Genomic DNA, 19,894 nt, shown 5'->3' with positions numbered 1-19,894 from the left:
AGTGCCATTAGGAGAAGTAAATTGGCTGCATGATTGTATTTTAGGTATAGGTGTCTGCAGTACATGTACTGAGGAGCCTCTTGAATGTAATTATATCCATAACAATTTTTATACTTTTAAAACACATTGACATAAAAAGTAGTACTCAGGTAAGAGGAGGGGTAGGCAACCCTCCAGATCCAGATTCTTTCACAATCCAGATGTACTGGACTACATCTCCCATAATGCTCTTACGGCTGTGTTGCCTACCCTGATGTAGAGAGTTGATAGCACAAGCACCAAGCTAAACACAGGGGGTAATCCCAGAATTGTAAACAATAATAAAGAAAAAAAACATGTGGTGTTGGTGTTAGGTAAAATTTCATTTTTAAAGGAAAGTCTGTCATATTCCCAAAATTACACACAGTGGCACCAAAATCCTTATGTATACATCAGAAAAGGGAAAGAGCTGTGATGGCTAAAGTTGTAAATAGCAGATTTAAATCTACAGTATAGACTTTCCTTTTTAAGACAAGGTGCTATTTGAATTGTACAAAAATGGCTTAGTTTTGCCACCTAGTGGTGGCATGAGATAATTATTTTGTTATATCCAGAAAGAACCCCACTTATTTAATATATCTATACGTATTCAGGAGTTATGTCTTTGACTTGATTCTGTCCTAATATAATGTCTAATATAAGCCATATTTGCACCTCAAGAGTTATTAATTCTAGTTTCTATAGTTATTTTATAAGGCTGAAACGATAACAGTAAACTTTTATCTAGCACCAACACTACATATTTATTCTGTAAATTATAAAAAAAAAACAGTTATGCACAAAATTGTCTGTATTTAGTCCATATCATATAGGACAAATAGGCTCTTCAGCTATTAAGAAATTACAACTCAATTATAACTAAACATTAGCCTCTTGAGCTTCTCTGGTTGAGACCAACATTTTCAAAGTGGGTGAGTGGGTTAGTTAAAGAAGACGAAATAACTATTGTCATACTTCTCTCTATATGTATACATAATGGCCAGCTGACTCTATTTGTTCTCCAGCAAGTCTTCGTTCTAAATACATTAATTCACGTATTTGCTTGGCTCATACATATCCATAATACATATTCATAATCGCAAAATGTCCGATAGTCTTCAAACACCCAGAATGTGAAGTCAAAAAAGTACTTTGTTTACAATACAAAATTTCATGATGCCCTAAGGTACAGTGAAGAAGAGCTCCAGGAAATTATTTTCTCATATAATTAAAGTCTGATATGAAAATGAAAACTAAAATGTTCTACTTTTTAATAACTGACGAGGTTCCATTAGGATTCACATGTTTCTCCTTAGTAAAAGTATCCTTTTCTTGTTCATTAAAGGATAACGTTGGTTGGTAGCGATATTTATATCCATAAGGTCGGAGATGGTAGGTGAAATATTCTAGCATATGCATGACAAGAGGATCAACATAGTGAAAGGATATGGCCAGGTCAGAGCAGCATTGCGGACCCTGTGAAGAAAATATCGCAAACATATAAATTATCTTTGTATTATATACAAAACAAAAGATAAAAACAATCTTTTATATTTGTACCCCTTCTATTCTATTTGCCTACGGCCTACGGCCAACAGCATGTGAGTCTATAGCGTGGATCAAATACTAGACAAATAAGCATACAATCAAATAAAACTAGTGTTGGGAGGGGGAGGGGGAGGAATGGGAACCTGGGAGGTGGGTTATAGGGAAATCAATAAGATATTGTGAAATATTGATGATGACAAGAGTACCATGGCCCGAAATGGAGAAGCAATAGCAAACTATACAGGGCAGGTACATGTCTGAAATGGATAGAAAAAAAAATAGTGTAAAATAGGGCTGAAACAACACTCCTTTAGGAAGATATCAATGTATCTGTGCTACGAAGGTGCCCTAAATGTCAGTATGAAGCTAATGAGATGAGAATTCTGGAGAGAAATTCAGCTCTGACAGTGAATCTCATCATTAGTTTGCCCCTGCACGTTTCTTGACAAACCCTGATAAGAATAGGAGCTTATCATCTGCAAGTATTCTGTCTACTTGCAAACTATTCATTGGCCTGTCTAATGCATTTGTATGCAAGGCATGGGCAGAGTTTTGCCTGTAGTCTGTCTATATAGCTATCTATTGTTGCATCATGTATATTGCCTATCCCTGAACCGATCTACCCATCCATTTCTCTATTTGTAGTTATATTTATCTTACGATAGATATGGGATGTCTGCAGTTGGTTGATTTTCTTGTGAGGGTGATGCCAGTTGTATGCCAATAACCGAAGAATTGTTTTAGCCAATTTTAGGACACATTACAGCAGTTGACTAAGAGTAATGTTAGCGGAAGCTATCTCGTTCCATCAATTCATGCATAGATATTTTTTTATGTCTATCCATGTATGTATCTGTATCTTCAGATAGTTAGGGGTGACTGCACAGGATGGAAGTTGCACTGGACACCACAAAGAACATCTGAGGTGATGTATTTTATAATACAATAACTGCAGGGTAAATATTATCAAATTTAGAATATACTCAATATATTCTTAAGGTTAGGTATAATGAGAAACCAACTTGGGACTGCTCCTCACTAAGGCTTTGGGCCCACCTAGTTATAAATTCCTACACTGGGTCAATCCTAAATAAATCAACAATGGCGACCCTAAAGTTGCCTTTTTTGTCAGGATTACACAGGAGCAGCGGGCATTTTGTGGACAGCCCTGTCAATGTTTCCTTACTTTGTTGTGTGTGACAACGTGGATACATTGAAGGAGTTTATGGGAATATGTCACCATAACTCCAAGGCCTTTTACAATAGACCCCATGTGACATATACATTCAAAGCACCAGAACAGTGGCCCCTCTAGTTTACCATATGCTTTTGTGGAAGGTTTTGTTTAGGTTCTGACCTTTCTTTCCTTAATTTCTTTCAGTGTTTTTATATTTTATGGGAATTAGGAAATAAACAAAGTACAGACCCAGATTATACCCCTGATGAATAAAAAAGAAAATCACACTAAAATCCTCAGAACTGTGGAATGGTGGCAATACTGAATAAATGCAATAAAAAAAAGTATATCTAGATTGTTCTCACATGCTTAATATCTCAAACAGAAATGTTGTAAAAATACAAAAAATACAATTTAATATTCAAAGAGCCAGTTTCAGTTCTGATGTCCCACCAGGAGAAATGGTCACGACAATGCTGCCTGCCACAAATCCTCATAGATTTTGACCTGTTTTGTTTGGCATATGTTGGCGCTATAAAAATGCTAAAAAATAATACTAACTTGCCATATGCTCTCATAGTCCTACACGTACATAAAATAAGGCAGGGATTTGTCTTGTTTATCTTGATGCTTTGGAACTTTAGTCAAAGCACCATTGAGGGGACCTTGATTAATAAAAGCAATCGATAGATAATACATAAAAAATACATACAAAAAATAATCACTTCAGAAGGCCCTGCTTGCTTTGCAAATAACCTCAAACTTTGCATCTTGTGCAAATGAGCTCTGCCTGAGTTAATATTCTAGACATTCAAATGCTCGCTGCAGTGTTATCAGATGATTTTAATGGATTTTTCAGTCATCGTAAAATAGATAAACACCTGCCATTGAAGGAGTTGCAGAACCCATAATGCATCCTGCAATGGTATAACCATTCCTCTCAGACTAGCCAGAATTCCTGATTAGATACTACAAAGATGCATGCATTGCATTCCCTGATAGCATACACTTGTGATGTCCCCTTAGTTTCTCTATTCTGTGGCATGTCACCGAGTTTTTTGTTTGTTTTGTTTTTTTGTCAACCCATCTGCTCTGTAACTAATATATAAAAGTCTGATCATTAAGGCAAAACAATTAGGTTTACAACCTTAACGATCAGATGAATGATCCACAGATATTCTGCATGTGACAGGGTTCTCCCTGAATATGTTGGGTTTTGCTTTTGCTTGTATACCAGACTTAATTAGTAAAAAAAAATATGAAATCATAAAAATAAATAATTAGTAACATAATTTTTCTCTAAAGGATAGCTTACCTTAGTAAGGCAGCCCTTAAAGTCAAAGAACAATGGTCATCAGATTTTCACTTCTGTTTTAAAACATTATTTATTGTGACATGATGATTTGTTTAGGGTTGTAGCTGATTTTTTTTGTCAATGTCACTTTTTTTCTAATCTTACTGAGATGCTATGTTGGGTCAGACCATACTGTTTTCTAAAAAAAAATACACAATAAGGAACAGCACACCCATGAAAAAAATAAATATATAGTTTAAAAATTTACAAGGCTAAGAAATGCATGTTCCAGGTGTGTCCCCAATTCCTTTTTTTTCATACTGGTATCTTGACAACTGCTGCTCAACCTAACTTACCTGCTGCTGTGATTTCTCTGTTTTATCTGTGTGGAAATGCAGCAATGAAAATTTGATGACACTTGCCCTTTAAATTGAATAATGCAACTTTACGTTAAACAAAGAACAACCCACAACTAACTACCTTTGGTTAGCTATCAGATTTTGCGGGGGGGGGAAACAAACAAGCTAATAGCTTTTGTAGGTTTGAACTTGGTCATTTCCTATGCGAAGATTGTTTGTGGACAAACAGACACTTTTGGAAGAATATTTATTTAAGATAACTATCCTGACATTTTTTTACTTACCTTAACAATAGGATATAAGTTGTAGCTCCAGAGCCAGTCATTCTTACTAAATTGATAAGTGAGATGATGTTCAGGTGAAAATGGATGGAAGGTCTCTCTGTTTATAGTGTCCCGGGAGTCCCCGGGTATAACTCCCATTTTCTCCATGCACTGACCTAGAGCCACATCCTCCACATGGGTTGTGTGCTTACAGACCCCAGTGCGAAATCCATCTACAAATTTTTTGACAGCTTCTTTGCTGAGTACATAACCAGCTCCTCCACTCATGTAACCCTGTCTGACAAAGGGTTTGAAATGTTTACCAAAGTAGATTGACTGGTTAGTATTGTATTTTGACAACATCCAACGTAAATTGTCCATTACTACGTATGTGTCATCATCTGCTTTTAAGAACCAATCAGCCTGGTCGAAATGGTGCTTGTGTACATAGTGGAAGGCACGGATTGTCTTCCAGTAAAGCTGGTCCCGACCTTCTTTGGTGCCCAAACCAACTGTTGGGAATTTCTCATTGTTAAAAGAGCTCATAAATAGGACCACATTACAATGACGTGTCCATGAGTGCTTAACGTGTATAGCTTTGGTCTCTAGGTTATTTGGCCCAGTCATGATCCAACAAAGTACTCTGACCTTATGGAAAAGATCATCAGTTACACTGGTATTAGCTGTAACACCCAAACAAAAAAAACAAAAACATTTTCAATAAAATTAAGAACTACAAACAACTTAATAAAGAACTTTCACAATATATGTAAAAATATTTGTGAGAATGTGAGAATTGAAGTTGTATAAATGCTCTTCTGAGGGATAAAGCACAACATTATTATCACATTTACCCATCATAAACCACTCAAATAACAATCTTTACCTAAGATTTTCTCCAGGCAAACCAAATATTTCAACACAAATTCATATTAAGCCTGTACACTCTCTTGGTTAACTCTAATAAGAAGCACATTGTACAGGGCCACATAACCCACAAGGAGGTGATGGGTCTTACAGTGGATCTTTTTTTTGTGTGTGTGTGTGTGTAATTTCTCTTTATTAAATTATTTGTCGTAAAACATTTTATACAAATATACATACAATAGAACACTGATTCTATCAAGAATAATACATAGAAATATTCATACCATAATCATAGAAGGATAACTTAATTATATTCTTATAACTATACATTACATTGCTTTATATTTACATTGACAGTTTACCCTTTACGTCGACATTATAGACATTCTTGTTTTACATACATTATTTATCTTTTCTATGATTATGCCGAATTTATTCAGACTTCTACATACAATAAAACATAGATTGGGTTAGCTCTTTATTCATCAAATTACTAATTTTTTTTCTTCATTCCTTTTCCTTCCCTTTCCCTTTTCTTTTCTTTCCTTTTATACCTTTTTCTTTTCTTTTTTTCCCCTCTCTTCCTTTTCATCTATCTTTAACCTACTTTCTTTTTCTCCTATCCTTATTTTCTCTCTTTTTCTTCTAATAACAATAATATATATATATATTATTTACATTCAATTGTTATTATTTTTAACTTTCTATATGATTAATATCTGCTATAAGGGTGTTATATAACTCTCTTGTTGAATTTTTTTTAATAAGCATTATACCAGATTACTCCTTTTTCCATCTCCAATTTGATTTAGAATTTGGCCCTTTAAATGGTGCATATCTGGAATATCTATTTATTTCCATGATTTTGCAATCAGGAGTTTAGTGGCCATAAAACAATGGGTAACCAGTATTTCGGTTTTTTTAATCTAGCTTATTGTTATAAATATATAATAAGGCTGTTTCTGTTGTAAAATTGAAACGGATATTGTTTATTTCAATTATTATTTTATCCAACCATATTGGTTGGATTCTAGGGCAATTCCACCATATATGTATCATGGAGCCGTCTAAATTAAAACATCTCCAACAATTAGTAGGTTTTCTTTGACATATTTTGTTTAACCTCCTTGGAACCATATACCATCTATTGCTAACTTTAATAAAATTTTCCAATATATTTAAACAATGGAGATGTTTTTTAATTTGAAGAAATGCAAGGCACCACAAGCTGAAATCAACCTTGGTGCCAAAATCTCTCTCCCAGTTTTTAAAAGCTGTGGGGGTGTTTGGTTGATTTATAAAGTTTGGCAATTCATGTATTAGAGAATATTTATTTTTCATAGTTTCTATGGAGAGAATCTTTTTAATTAGATTTCTTTTTTCCCCATTATATTTTATAAGATGCATCTTTAGAAAACTCTTAATACGTAAGTAATTAAACATTTCTCTAGGGGGTAAAGCCAATCTTGTCCTTAGAGTGGGATAGTCTTCTAGTTGATCATTATCATATATATCTTTAATACAAATATCAGGGTTAACATACCAGTTTTTCAAACTTATATTGTTTATAATATTTTCTACCATTTTAAGGGATATAGTATCTGGGACAGATCTTACGGATTTTATGATTGATGAAGAGTTGGGGATTTTTAATGTGCCGTAATACTTTCCCTATCTAGATACAAAAGCAAAATGTATAACTCTTATTCCAAAAAGGGTGAATCAGAAATTAAAGAAATAACTTTTTTTTAACCTTCAAGATGAAACAAATCACTCAGGAATTCATGTTTCAGCAATAATTTCTGCAAGGAACAGAAAATGCTTGAGCTGTCCTTCCCCCCAAAAAATATTCCAATAAACCTCCTCATAAGGAAAATATACAGCAAGCAGTGCATGCATAGATTCTCTCACTGCGTCTAATACTCAATGTTTCTCATTCATGGAGAAAATAAAAAAAACTTAATATGAAACACATAGAAACAAATGTGTTGTAGTAAGCATTAACAACTAAATTTCAAAGTTTAGACGAAAATGCTGAAATGGAAACATTATCCAAGGAGGCTATTTTTTGCGTTGGCTATTTTGTTACAAAATGAGAATTTATCTGATTCATTTCTAACAACCCTGGCTTAATGAACACTACATGCTTTTAAATATTGTTTGAATCCTATGTAGTAAGAGTAACTTTAATTAATGTGCAGTGCACTAGACAAAAACTAATTTAATTAGGCATAAGGCTATCCTTACTATAAGATAAGGCCAGGGACTAATGAAAGTATTTAGAAAACTGGGCAGACTAGATGGGCCGAATGGTTCTTATCTGCCATCACATTCTATGTTTCTATGTTTATAGTACTTGTGTGTATTGCCCTTTAATAGTTACTGCCATGAAAATAAAAGAGAAAAAAATATAGAGAAGCACAACAAATTCACATGTATTGTGTTGCACTTGTTCTCATTCTTTTACACCCATGAATTAGAAGCAGTAAGCATATTTAGGGCCGGATTAACATAGGGGCCGATGGAGCTGCAGCTCCAGGCTTATGCCCAGGGAATAGGCCCATTGATAAAAACACATATATATATATACGCGTAAAAAAAAGTTTTAAAAAAATGATATATATATATATATATATATAATTACATTTTTTTGTAACTTTTTTTACGTACTACTCTTCACATACTCTTGCTTAAGTATGGAAACTTAATAGGGATGTTGTGGAACAAAACTTGTGTGGACTGGCTGACAATGAAATTAGTTAAGGTAATGCTGACTTCGGACTCTCTTACACTGTGGCATGTCCCCTTCCTTCTACACTCACTACATACACCTTGTCTCTCTCCCAGACTAGTAGTTCCAGGAGACTCCCACATTTTGCATGCGGCTCCCTGACAGCCACAGAACATGCATAATATCCTGGAAATCACACACACACTCTGACATACAATGTATGTCAGATTGTGTGTGTTGATTACCAGAACATTATACATGATTTGTGCCCCCTTTCCCTCATACTAACCAGGGTCTGTGAGGTGCAGGTCCTTTAAGAGCCGACTATCAGCCGGCAGGGAGGAAGTTATGTGAGCCTGTTACTTCCTCCCTGCTTCACAGAGAGTCACACAGGGGGAGTTAAGGGAAGAGGCAGCATGGAGCCAGCAGAGGCATACAGCAGCATAGAGGCAGAAAAGAGGCTGGAGTGAGCTGCTACCGTTTTTTTCTTTTCTTTTTTGCATGATATTACCATAGCCTCTAGATTTAAGTAAAAGGATCTTAAATGTGAAAGAAAAATATAAAATTTACCAGTATGACGAGTATGAGAAAAGTCAGGAACATGTTGAAATTGTGCAGGTTTGACCTGTTTCCATGTGCGAATAACTTTTGGTATATGGCGTCTATTTTCCAAAATAGCATGATTTAAAAAGGAAATCATGAGAATTCCAACAAAGAACCCAACATTAAATGTCATCCAGTGTTTCTTGAAAGATATTGGTACCATATCTATAAAGATCTAATCTATAAAAAAAAAAAAATGAAAACAGTAGTATATTAATAAAGAACCAAAATAACTTTGCAATGCAATGAGCACAAGATACAAGCAGTTGGTGAAATACTTTCAGAGTTGGTATTTGAAAAGTGTGGCAAGATTTTAAGAGACAGGTAATCACCATATAAACAAATGGAACCAACAGGAATATATTACAGTGGATTTCATAGCGCATGCATCACTTTTATAACTTCCCTATTCGATATACTTTTGTAACTTTCACCAAAGTTTGCCTGTTTGAACAAGTTAAAAGTCTATAAAAAATTACACAATTAGCAAAAGAGCAGTAGAATAAAGTGATCCAGTCACTTATACCATCAAATAGGTCTATAACAGTCCAAATTCAGTCCTCAAGATACAGACAATGATGCAGATTTTTTAGCTATTCCCCACTGGAAATGTATAAATCCTGGACTGTTGTGTATGTCTGAGGACTGGGTTGGGAGATAGTCTTGTAGAGTACTGATGAATGATCGTATACAATACAGTTCTGTTACACACTGTACAAAGTCACATGAAGACAATGTACATGTATAGACATACTTAAAGAAACATTACAGTCACCAGAGCCACTGCAGTTTAATGTAGTGGTTTTGGTGTCTATAGCATATCCCAGTGGTATTAGCACGGTGAACACTGCCTTTTCAGAAAATATATATAGAATGGACTACGAGTTCGTTTTTTTGAACTTCATTGAGCTGTGTAAGAAACTGACATTAAGATTTAAAGTTTAGCAACAGCTGGCAATAAGTAGCAACAGGGTTGGAAGCCAGTCAAAAAAAAAGTCACAATGTAGAGGATAGTGGCTTCCATAGAGAATTATGGAAGCTGTTACCTTGGTTACTGGGTAATGGGAGCCACTTCTTAGTGACTGCTTTTCAGTAGTGGCCACCACTACACTACTACCACTACCAACAAACACTTTTAGTATGTACCGACTAGTCTGTAAAAAGTATTGATTGTAAATGAGCCCTTAGAAACTCTGATTTTGCACACTCTGCTTAGGGTGCCATCAGGCTGCATGTGCTGACTTATGGTAGAGTCTATTGATACAGACACTGAATCGAAGGTCATAAATAGACAGAAATGCACCTGAAGGATTAAAAAAATGCATGTCTTAACTCCATATTTCTAAAATTAATAATAACAATATCCACCACATACATGGAGTCCAATAGCTATGGATTCCTATGATTTTCGGCTAAAAAAGACTTAAATGTAAATCATCTGACAATTTTTCACACAGTTTTCAAATGTGTGAATGTTGTTAATTATCTTCATTGTAGGGTTTATTATAAGCTGTGAAGTGGATTTTGAAGTACAAAAATATCAAACTGAATGGATCCCCAGTGTTCCAGTTTGGCTAAGATTGTGATATAGAAATTTTGAACTGATAAATCATCCAAAAGATAACCAGGGGCTCCTAATAAGGTGTCCGGGCGCTTGGGAGAACCGATATTAAATCCACAGACTTACTTCGTTGTAGTTCAAAAATCAATCTATTCTTTATTTTTGCAGTGCATATGAAAAATACAGACAGGCACAAGGTACCCCAAGGCAATCCTCCGGCTTAGCATAGTATTGGATAAGGCATGCATTATTTTTATTTTAGAAACACGAAATAGACATAAGAGATAACAATCTAATGTAACATGTCCAGATCAGTGATAAAACCAGACTTCACAAGTAACAAGATCAGGGGTGGGTTGGGCCGGGTGGCAGGGAGGCAATTGCCCCCCCAGGCTGCAGGGCCGGCCCTTTAAATGCTGCAGCTGCCTGAGCACTCTGTTAAGAGCCTCAGGCGGCTGCAGCACATCTTCTCCTCCCCCCCACCTCCCCTGTAGCGTGGCCGAGCTCCTCTCCGGTCCGCGGTGCCCAGCCGGAGTTATAGGAAGGTGCACACTCAGCCACGCTACAGGGGAGGGGAGGTGAGGGGGGAGTAAATAAAGGAGGGGGCAAGGGGGAGTAAGTAAAGGAGGGGGGAGTAAGTGAAGGAGGGGGAGAGTAAGTGAAGGAGGGGGAGAGTAAGTGAAGGAGGGGGGAGAGAGTAACTGAAGGGGGGGAGAGTAAGTGAAGGGGGAGAGAGTAAGTGAAGGAGGGGGTGGAGAGAGTAAGTGAAGGAGGAGGGAGGGGGGAGTAAGTGAAGGAGGGGGGAGAGTAACTGAAGCGGGGAGTAAGTGAAGGAGGGGGTAGAGTAAGTGAAGGAGGGGGAGAGAGTAACTGAAGGGGGGAGAGTAAATGAAGGGGGAGAGAGTAAGTGAAGGAGGGGGTGGAGAGAGTAAGTGAAGGAGGAGGGAGGGGGGAGTAAGTGAAGGAGGGGGGAGAGTAACTGAAGCGGGGAGTAAGTGAAGGAGGGGGTAGAGTAAGTGAAGGAGGGGGAGAGAGTAACTGAAGGGGGGAGAGTAAGTGAAGGAGGGGGGGAGAGAGTAAGTGAAGGAGGAGGGAGGGGGGAGTAAGTGAAGGAGGGGAAGGAGGAGTAAGTGAAGGAGGGGGAGAGTAACTGAAGGGGGGAGTAAGTGAAGGAGGGGGAGAGAGTAAGTGAAGGAAGGGGGAGAGTGTAACTGAAGGGGGGAGTAAGTGAAGGAGGGGGGATAGAGTAAGTGAAGGAGGAGGGAGGGGGAGTAACTGAAGGATGGAGGAGGGGAGAGAGTAAGTGAAGGGGGGAGAGTAAGTGAAGGAGGGGGGGAGAGTAAGTGAAGGGGGAGAGAGTAAGTGAAGGAGGGGGAGAGAGTAACTGAAGGGGGGAGAGTAAGTGAAGGAGAAGGGAGGGGGGAGTAAGTGAAGGAGGGGGGGAGTAAGTGAAGGAGGGGGAGGGTAACTGAAGGGGGGAGTAAGTGAAGGAGGGGGGGAGAGTAAGTGAAGGGGGAGAGAGAGTAACTGAAGGGGGGAGAATAAGTGAAGGGGGGAGTAAGTGAAGGAGAGGGGAGAGTAAGTGAAGGAGGGGGGAGAGTAAGTGAAGGGGGGAGAGAGTAAGTGAAGGAGGGAGAGTGACAGAAGGAAGGGGGGAGTAACAGAAGGAGGAGGGTGGAGTAAGAAGAAGAAGAGGGTATGAAAAACAGGGGGTAAGAAGATCAAGTGGGGAGTAAGAAGAACACAAGGAGGAGGGGGAGAGTAAGGGGAGATGAGGAGAATGGGGGACTGAGAAGAACACAGGGAGGGTGGGTGGTGAGGAGAACACAGGGAGGGGGAGGTGAGGAGGACACAGGGAGGAGAGGGGGTAAGAAGAATACAGGGAGGAGAGGGGGTAAGAAGAACACAGGGAGGGGGTGAGGAGAAGGGGAGATGAGGACGACACAGGGAGGAGAGGGGGTAAGAAGAACACAGGGAGGGGGGAGGTGAGGAGAACACAGGGAAGGGGGAGGTGAGAAGAACACATGGAGGGTGGGTGAGTGTGAGAAGAGACCGCTAGGGGAGGGTGGGGGAGAGGAGAGACCACTAAGGGGCAGGGGAGAGCTCTAAGGGACAGAAGGGACAGCTCTATAGGACAGGGGGCAAGACAGGGAGCTCTTTGACACTACACGCACACACCAGGGCCGTCTTTAACGCGGGGCAAACGGGGCAGCTGCCCCGGGCCCAGTTGCTCCTGGGGGGCCCAGAGCAGCTGCCCCGTGGGCCCCGCGATTTGCGCAGCCCCCCTTGGACCCAGCGGTGCGGCTGAACAGAGCCGCACCGGCCCGCACGCTGAGGAGGCTCCCCGGGTGGCTCATGCACTAAGGGCCACCCGGAGAGCATGTGTGAGCAGGGGCCCGGTCTGGCGCTGTGACACTTAAACAGTGCGACCGGGCCCCTTCCTGTACCGGCTGGGAGGAAGTGACGTCACTTCCTCCCAACGGAGAACACAGCCGCGCGGGAGGAGAATGGCAGGGAGGGGAGTTCCAGAGGAAAACTCCCATCTGCCTCAGCCTGCCACTGGACCCCAGGGAAACCACCCTCCAGGAAAAGGTAAGAACCTGGAGGGTGGCTAAATGTATGCTTGTGTGTAAGTATGTTTGTGTGTGTCAGTATGTCTGTCTGTGTATGTATGTATGTGTGTGTGTATGTCAGTAGGCCTGTGTGTGTCAGTATGTCTGTCTATGTGTATGTCAGTATGCCTGTGTGTCAATACTTCTGTCAGTGTATGTGTCTGTGTGTGTCAGTGTATGTGTCTGTGTGTGTCAGTATATCTGTCAGTGTATGTGTCTGTGTGTGTATGTATGTCTGTGTGTGTCAATACGTCTGTCAGTGTATGTGTCTGTGTGTCAGTATATCTGTCAGTGTATGTGTGTGTGTATGTATGTCTGTGTGTGTGTGTGTGTCAATACGTCTGTCAGTGTATGTGTCTGTGTGTGTCAGTATATCTGTCAGTGTATGTGCCTGTGTGTGTATGTATGTATGTCTGTGTGTCAGTATGTCTGCCAGTATATATTTGTGTGTCAGTGTATGTGTGTGTCAGTATGTATCTGTGAATGTTTTAATGTCTGTCTGTGTGTATGTGCCAGTACGTCTGCCTATGTGTATGTCAGTATGCCTGTGTGTGTGTCAGTATGCCTGTGTGTGTGTGTCAATACGTCTGTGTGTGTGTGTCAATACGTCTGCCAGTATATATTTGTGTGTCAGTGTGTATCTGTGAATGTTTTAATGTCTGTCTGTGTCTGTATGTGCCAGTACGTCTGTCAGTGTGATTGCACATTGGGCGTAATTGGGGGGAGGGATAGGAGGGGCAGGGCCCAGGGGCCCCAAGAAAATGCATTGCCCAGGGTCCTAATCATATTAAAGACGGCCCTGGCACACACACACACAATGCATCCCTATACATACACAGAAACACACAATGCATCCCTACACACACAGAAACACAACATGCTTCCCTTACACACAGAGAAACATACAATGCATCCATTACACACACACAATGCAACCCTTACACACAAAGACAATGCATCCTTTGCACACATACACAGAAACACACAATGCAAATCCTTGCACACACATGCAAACACACACACTGCTTTTCTTACATACACACAGAAACACAATGCATCTCTTACACACACTCAATGCACACACATACAGACACACACCTTGCATCACTTATGCATACAAACACAGATTCACGCAATGCATCCCTTACACACAACCAGAAACACACAATACATCCCTTATACACAAATACACACTGCTTCCACTACACACAAACACACTGCATCACCTGCACAAACTGGTATCCCTATACACTACATACCATAAGCACACATATTAGATCCTCTACAATAACACATAACACATCCCCTACACACTCCACTCCCTGTGAGCGAACTCATGGGTGGGTGGAACATATAAGTGGACTTATGAGTGGGCCTTGTGGGCATACTCACCGTCAGGCCAGACCAAAAAATGGAGCTGCTTCCAATTCTCCCAGAACATTGAATTTTGTGACCACAGTTGCAAACAGCCTCCAGAGATCCTGTTCTACACCAGACCAGTGGAGCCAAACTGCAGCCCATCATCATCCTCATCTGGTTGTAAGTAGGCAATCTAGTATATTATTAGTGACATTAATCTCTCATTTACCTCACATTAAAGGGACACTATAGTCCCCAGAACCACTTCAGCTTAATGAAGTGGTTCTGGTGTCTATAGCTGGTCCCTGCAGGCTTTTTAATGTAAACACACACTATGTGCAGCACTGGCGTTAGTTCGTAGGGCAGATCATATGGGTGGGACATTGTGATGTCACATGGGGGGGCGGCAAATTAAGCTGTTCCCCATGCAGCCACAGGTGCCGCTGTGCTGGAAGATTGTGATTACTCTTCACTTCCTCCCAGCCTACAGAGCAGCGCATGGGAGAGAGAGAGGAGGAGGCATGATTTAATCTTACAACAAATCCACTAAGCAAATCTTTATAAATTTGGGGGGATCAGCTCTGTTTCCACAGTTTATTAGTGTTTACTCTGATGTCTGTATTAATATTGAGGGAATTATTACTAAGTAGTAACATCAGTGTGTGTCAGCAGGGCCAGCCGTTGGGGTGTGCAAGCTGTGCGATCACGTAGGTTGCCATGACAACAGAGGCGCCCGGTGGCCAACACAGCTCACAAGTTGGGGACACCAGCATATTCAATTTAAACCATTCGCTGGTGGTCCGCTGGTGTGCACCAGCAGTGGGTGCAGTCAGATTACTTCCTCTCCCTCGTGGTTCTGGTGCTCTCAGTTAGTGAGTCAGAGCACAGGCTCAGAGATTCTCAGCCTGCGCTCTGACAACATTGAAAGTCAGAGCTGTGAAGGAGTGGGTAAGGCAAAGAGCTACTGATTAGCATAACATCAATATCCGTTATAAAACCAGGAAAAGGTGGGCATGGGTGGTGAACTGATTTGGTGGTGCAATGGGTCACTTAACTGGTTTTGCCCCCAGCATATCATACACAAACATTTAATAATTGAAGAGGTCCACCCAACCTCGCTACCTTGCTCTGGAATGCCAGTGATTGCTGCGGTGATGGGATCACTGTGCTCTTCCTGCACAGGTCCCTTGCACGCCCTGTAGTGATGCTAATGCCGGGATGACTTCACATCCCAGATGCCAGCTCACTGTAGGACAATTAGACAGGCACTAGACTAGTGGGCCTAATGCCCTTGCATGCATGAACAATTCATAGCAAACTGATGTTATGTTTCTTTAATTAAAATAATAGTAGGTGTTACAAATGTTTCAAAACAATGAATCCCCTGAGTTGCCTTAAATTATAAATCCTCTAAATCACAGAATACATTATTTTTCATCACCAATTAAGATGACACTGTCAGTCCCCTGCAAAATTAGTATTATAAGATAAAACCTTTATGAAATACTCATATTGATTGTGTTGGAATTTCACTGAAATTCCAACCCAGTCAAAAGATATACTGAGACAAAGTAGGGACTCAGTATTTCTTCTCCTCCAGACACTTCTAGAGACTGGGTGGAACTACCACTAGTGAGATCTGCAGGGAACTGGCTCTGTCTATAAAATAACCCGTGGTCTTGAGGGACCCTCTATAGACTTCAATGTTGTACTCTCTTGCATGCGCACAGCGTTGACGTCAGCATTTGACGCTGAAGCGCCAGGAGTATAAGAGGACAGGCTGGAATAAGATGGCAGTGTCTGTGAGGGACGGGTTAACGTAAGTAAAATTCACCTTTGCCTGCATCATGGCCTCTTTCATGGGTTTGCTTGGCCAGTCTTTCTCTGCAGCACGTCGCACAGTGTCTTCTGGGGTGCCAAGTGTATTCAAGCTGTGCCTGGGATTTCACCATGGCTCATAAACCAGCCCGGTTAGCACACCCCATTGTTGCATTTTTTTCTTAATGCCTACAAAGGTTTCAAGATAAACCAACAATCCTGTATAATTTGTCAGCCTTAATGCCTTAGGTCACAATGGCAAATCACTGGCGTCCTTAAAAACAACGGATGAGCCATTTTGCTTGTTTTGTGATTTAAAGTTCTGTTCAAGGTGCCAAGTACAGAAAAAAAAGGATTATTGATGAAATGAAAGGTAATTAGTGGTAAGGGGACAGGCACTAAATGTTGATTTTGTTTACAAATCAAGTCGAAAAAACTAAGTGACCAGTAGAGGGGGAAAAAAGTAGAAGCAGTAAAAAAATTTTTTATACATTATATATTCAATAATAAAACAATATATACAGGTTGTTTTACTGCTCCTCAGATTGTTTTTACTTCTTTTCACTTGATCTGTAAACCAAATGGTGCAAAATGCACCTATAAGTGTATTGCAAAACATATCCATATTATTTATATTATGTATATATTTACGATACACTGGCCAATTATTTGGTTTGTCCAAATAGTTTTTCATGAAATGATTGCATGGACGAAAGTCATCCAAATTTCGATGTCCCAATCACTAGTCTAATTAATAATGATTTTAAAACCAGTCATAATGAAATGGCAGAGAAAGATCCAGTGTCCGTTTTAATAACTTAAAGGGACATTATAGGCACCCAGACCTTTTTATCTCAATGGGATGGTCTGGGTGCAATATCCCTGTCCTCCTTTGTCTTGCAATGTGTAATTTTCCCTTAATCAGTGTGCCATAACAAATACTATTACCCTCAGGAAATGTGTATTATAAAAAGTGCAGTATTCCTATAATCAATGTGCGACAAAATATGAAGTTTACCTGATCAGTGTGCCAACAGTCAGTACATTAAGAGTTCAGTATCCAATGTTTGAAAGCACCTGCAAGAGATAAGATAATTATTAGAATAGATTGTGATAGAAGACAACAAATTCTGTACATTTACAATATTTTAGGGAATCATATTTATATATATATATATATTTCTACATTGCAATGTTATATTATAATAAAACTTGTCTCCAGTAATAGATTTACATAAAGTTTCCTGCTTGTTCTGACAAATAAATATTTAAACATCTTTCTGTACAGTCAAAGTTCCAGATAGGATATGAGGCAAACATTGCATTCACTCACTCAGTAGTAAAAGCTGGCCAGTGATAGTCTGGAAGTATTAGAATTGTCAGAGTGACTCATGGTAAATGCCGGTGCTGTTTCAAATACTGTTCTTTTGCCGGTGTCCATCCTACTTTGGGAAACTGACTCCACCCTCACCTCTGTGATAGCACCACCTGCCTTCTCCACCTCCCTCCGCTTCGTTTTATGTCTACTCATCCTCTCCTTTTTTTGCTGCAGATGAAATGGCATTTTGCCGTCAAATCTGATTTCCCCTTTAATTAAACCTTTAAGCATTTTTTTCTGGCTTCTGAACATAACTTCCCAGTTAATCGACCTGCATCGATTCAGTTCTTTTCACCCTCTCTCACAATGTTGCCATCAAATCTGATTTCCCTTGTCTTTCATGGGTTAAACGTTTAGCTGAAAACTTTTCTCCACTTTGTCTTCTCTTTCTGTCTGCAATGTTTGCCTTCTTCGTCTCAATCTCCTCCTCTGTTTCTGCTCCGTCTCCTCTTCGCTACCTTTAATTTTCTTTCCAACGTCGTAAGTGAGATTCTCACTCAACGTCTGTCATCTCGGAGGCAAACGTCTTAGTTTTCATCTTCCTCATAATTATGTGGTGAGTGCTGTTTAAAAACTGTAACCGTGCTAATTATTACATGAACATTCATACTTGCAGTTTCCTCCATTAATGGAATTTATTACCATGTAACCCTTTAATGCTTATAGTTTTCTTTTTGCAGTTTATCACGTAATCTATATCAGTACACTGTACACTGTCCTAGTGTTTTTTGACATTATATATATATATATATATATATATATATATAATTGGCATGTTTATGTGTAAACGCATTATAATACATATTTATGAGTCTTAAAAGTTATTTTTTTTTATTCCATAATATTATTTTTCCGTTCATTTTAGTAGCTCAGGATTTAGTCAATAAACAAGACTCCACATGTAAATAACAGACGAACGATTTTTGGGGTGTGGATCAAGAGGCATTTGATTTAGACAAACTGTCCAAACTGCAAGTTTGTTTCATGCGCAAGTCTAGCTCATGAAACAACATAATTATGTTTCTTAGCAATTATTTATTTTTTTATTTGTAAAATAATTTACCAGGATGGATACATTGAGATTTCTCTCGTTTTCAAGTATGTCATGGGTCTTTGTCCGCAAAACATTGCATTGTTACAATAGGATACAATATTACAAAAATATAATATACAAACTATATATATACACACATATATAAATTTAATACATAACATAGGTAATAAATATATTCAACCAGGACACGAGGTGCATTCTGTGCTGAGGTATATTGCCACAGATCTCTTAAAAGATTTTAGATTGAATGAAGATTTGACTGTGTCCCTGAGGTTATTCCATAATTGCGGTGCTCTGTAGGAAAAGGAGGATTGAGCCACTTTATTTTTGTATTGCGGTATGCTAAATATAGTGCTGGTACTGGATCGGAGGTTATAGGAGGTGGGAACAGCTGGGGAGAGCATTCTACTCAGGTAGGGTGGGAGCTTCCCAGAAATGCTTTTATGCACAAGACTGGAAGTCAGTTTGTCAGCACGTATGAACCAAAGCACCACCAAACAATTATAATTTAACTTGGAAATGAAACAATTATCTTGAGATATCCATGTCACTATAACTACTAGAGTGAGCTATAGGGGTAATGGGGCTTAGTGTGTTCATTTAAACATGCAATCTAAGCAACTCAATCACCACAGCATACTGTAATGGTTATGGTGCCACGAGTTAACTGCCACCACCCCATAGTAAGAAGTTAAAACATTTGTGAAGATCTTGACAATAGCCTGTGTCAAGCTAGGTGGTAACAGTACTTCTATTTACCTCCATACAGCTACAATGGAGTTTAGGATTACAATTTATCCATGTTATGTTTGAGCAAGCTTTCAGGTCATTTATTGGCTGACATCGAGTGAATGATCTCACATCTTCCACAAGATTGACATCTTTGTTAGTTGTATGGAGGAGACCGGTTGTGGCATGGGTGTCCAGTAGTACACAAGTAAGAGTCAAATGAATTGCAAATTATTTGACTACTTACAGTGGTATTGTATTAGGGGACTTCTGGCATCATCACCTCTACACCATGCTCAAGTCCATAGAGTGACATTTAAATTATATTTAGTTTTATTTTCATCCTAAATTTGAAGGTGATGATCTAAGCACCACAACATCTTCAAGGCACTGTAGCCTTACCCAGGTGCCATCCCACAGTAAAGTATCAAAACAACATATAGAAATAAATACGTGAATTAGGGTGAATATTAGATATTTATACATATAGAACAAAATAGATTTTTTTTTTTTTTTTTTTATT

General features: G+C 39.3%; 1 protein-coding gene across 1 annotated transcript; it reads right to left on the bottom strand.

Annotated features, from left to right (window-relative positions):
- Nucleotides 1-831: 831 nt before the first annotated feature.
- Nucleotides 832-17,595, bottom strand: LOC134596550 (glycoprotein-N-acetylgalactosamine 3-beta-galactosyltransferase 1-like). Its single transcript, XM_063444776.1, has 5 exons — nt 17,544-17,595; nt 17,229-17,287; nt 8,828-9,040; nt 4,681-5,342; nt 832-1,494 (listed from the first exon to the last, which is right to left on the bottom strand). The coding sequence occupies exons 3-5, from the start codon at nt 9,021-9,023 to the stop codon at nt 1,282-1,284; spliced, it is 1,071 nt and encodes a 356-aa protein (XP_063300846.1). The 5' UTR covers nt 9,024-9,040; nt 17,229-17,287; nt 17,544-17,595; the 3' UTR covers nt 832-1,281.
- Nucleotides 17,596-19,894: the final 2,299 nt, after the last annotated feature.

This window comes from Pelobates fuscus, chromosome 1 (genome assembly GCF_036172605.1).
Source record: "Pelobates fuscus isolate aPelFus1 chromosome 1, aPelFus1.pri, whole genome shotgun sequence".
In the NCBI taxonomy this organism is placed as follows: Eukaryota; Metazoa; Chordata; class Amphibia; order Anura; family Pelobatidae; genus Pelobates; species Pelobates fuscus.
This window is presented reverse-complemented; position numbering and strand designations above follow the sequence as displayed.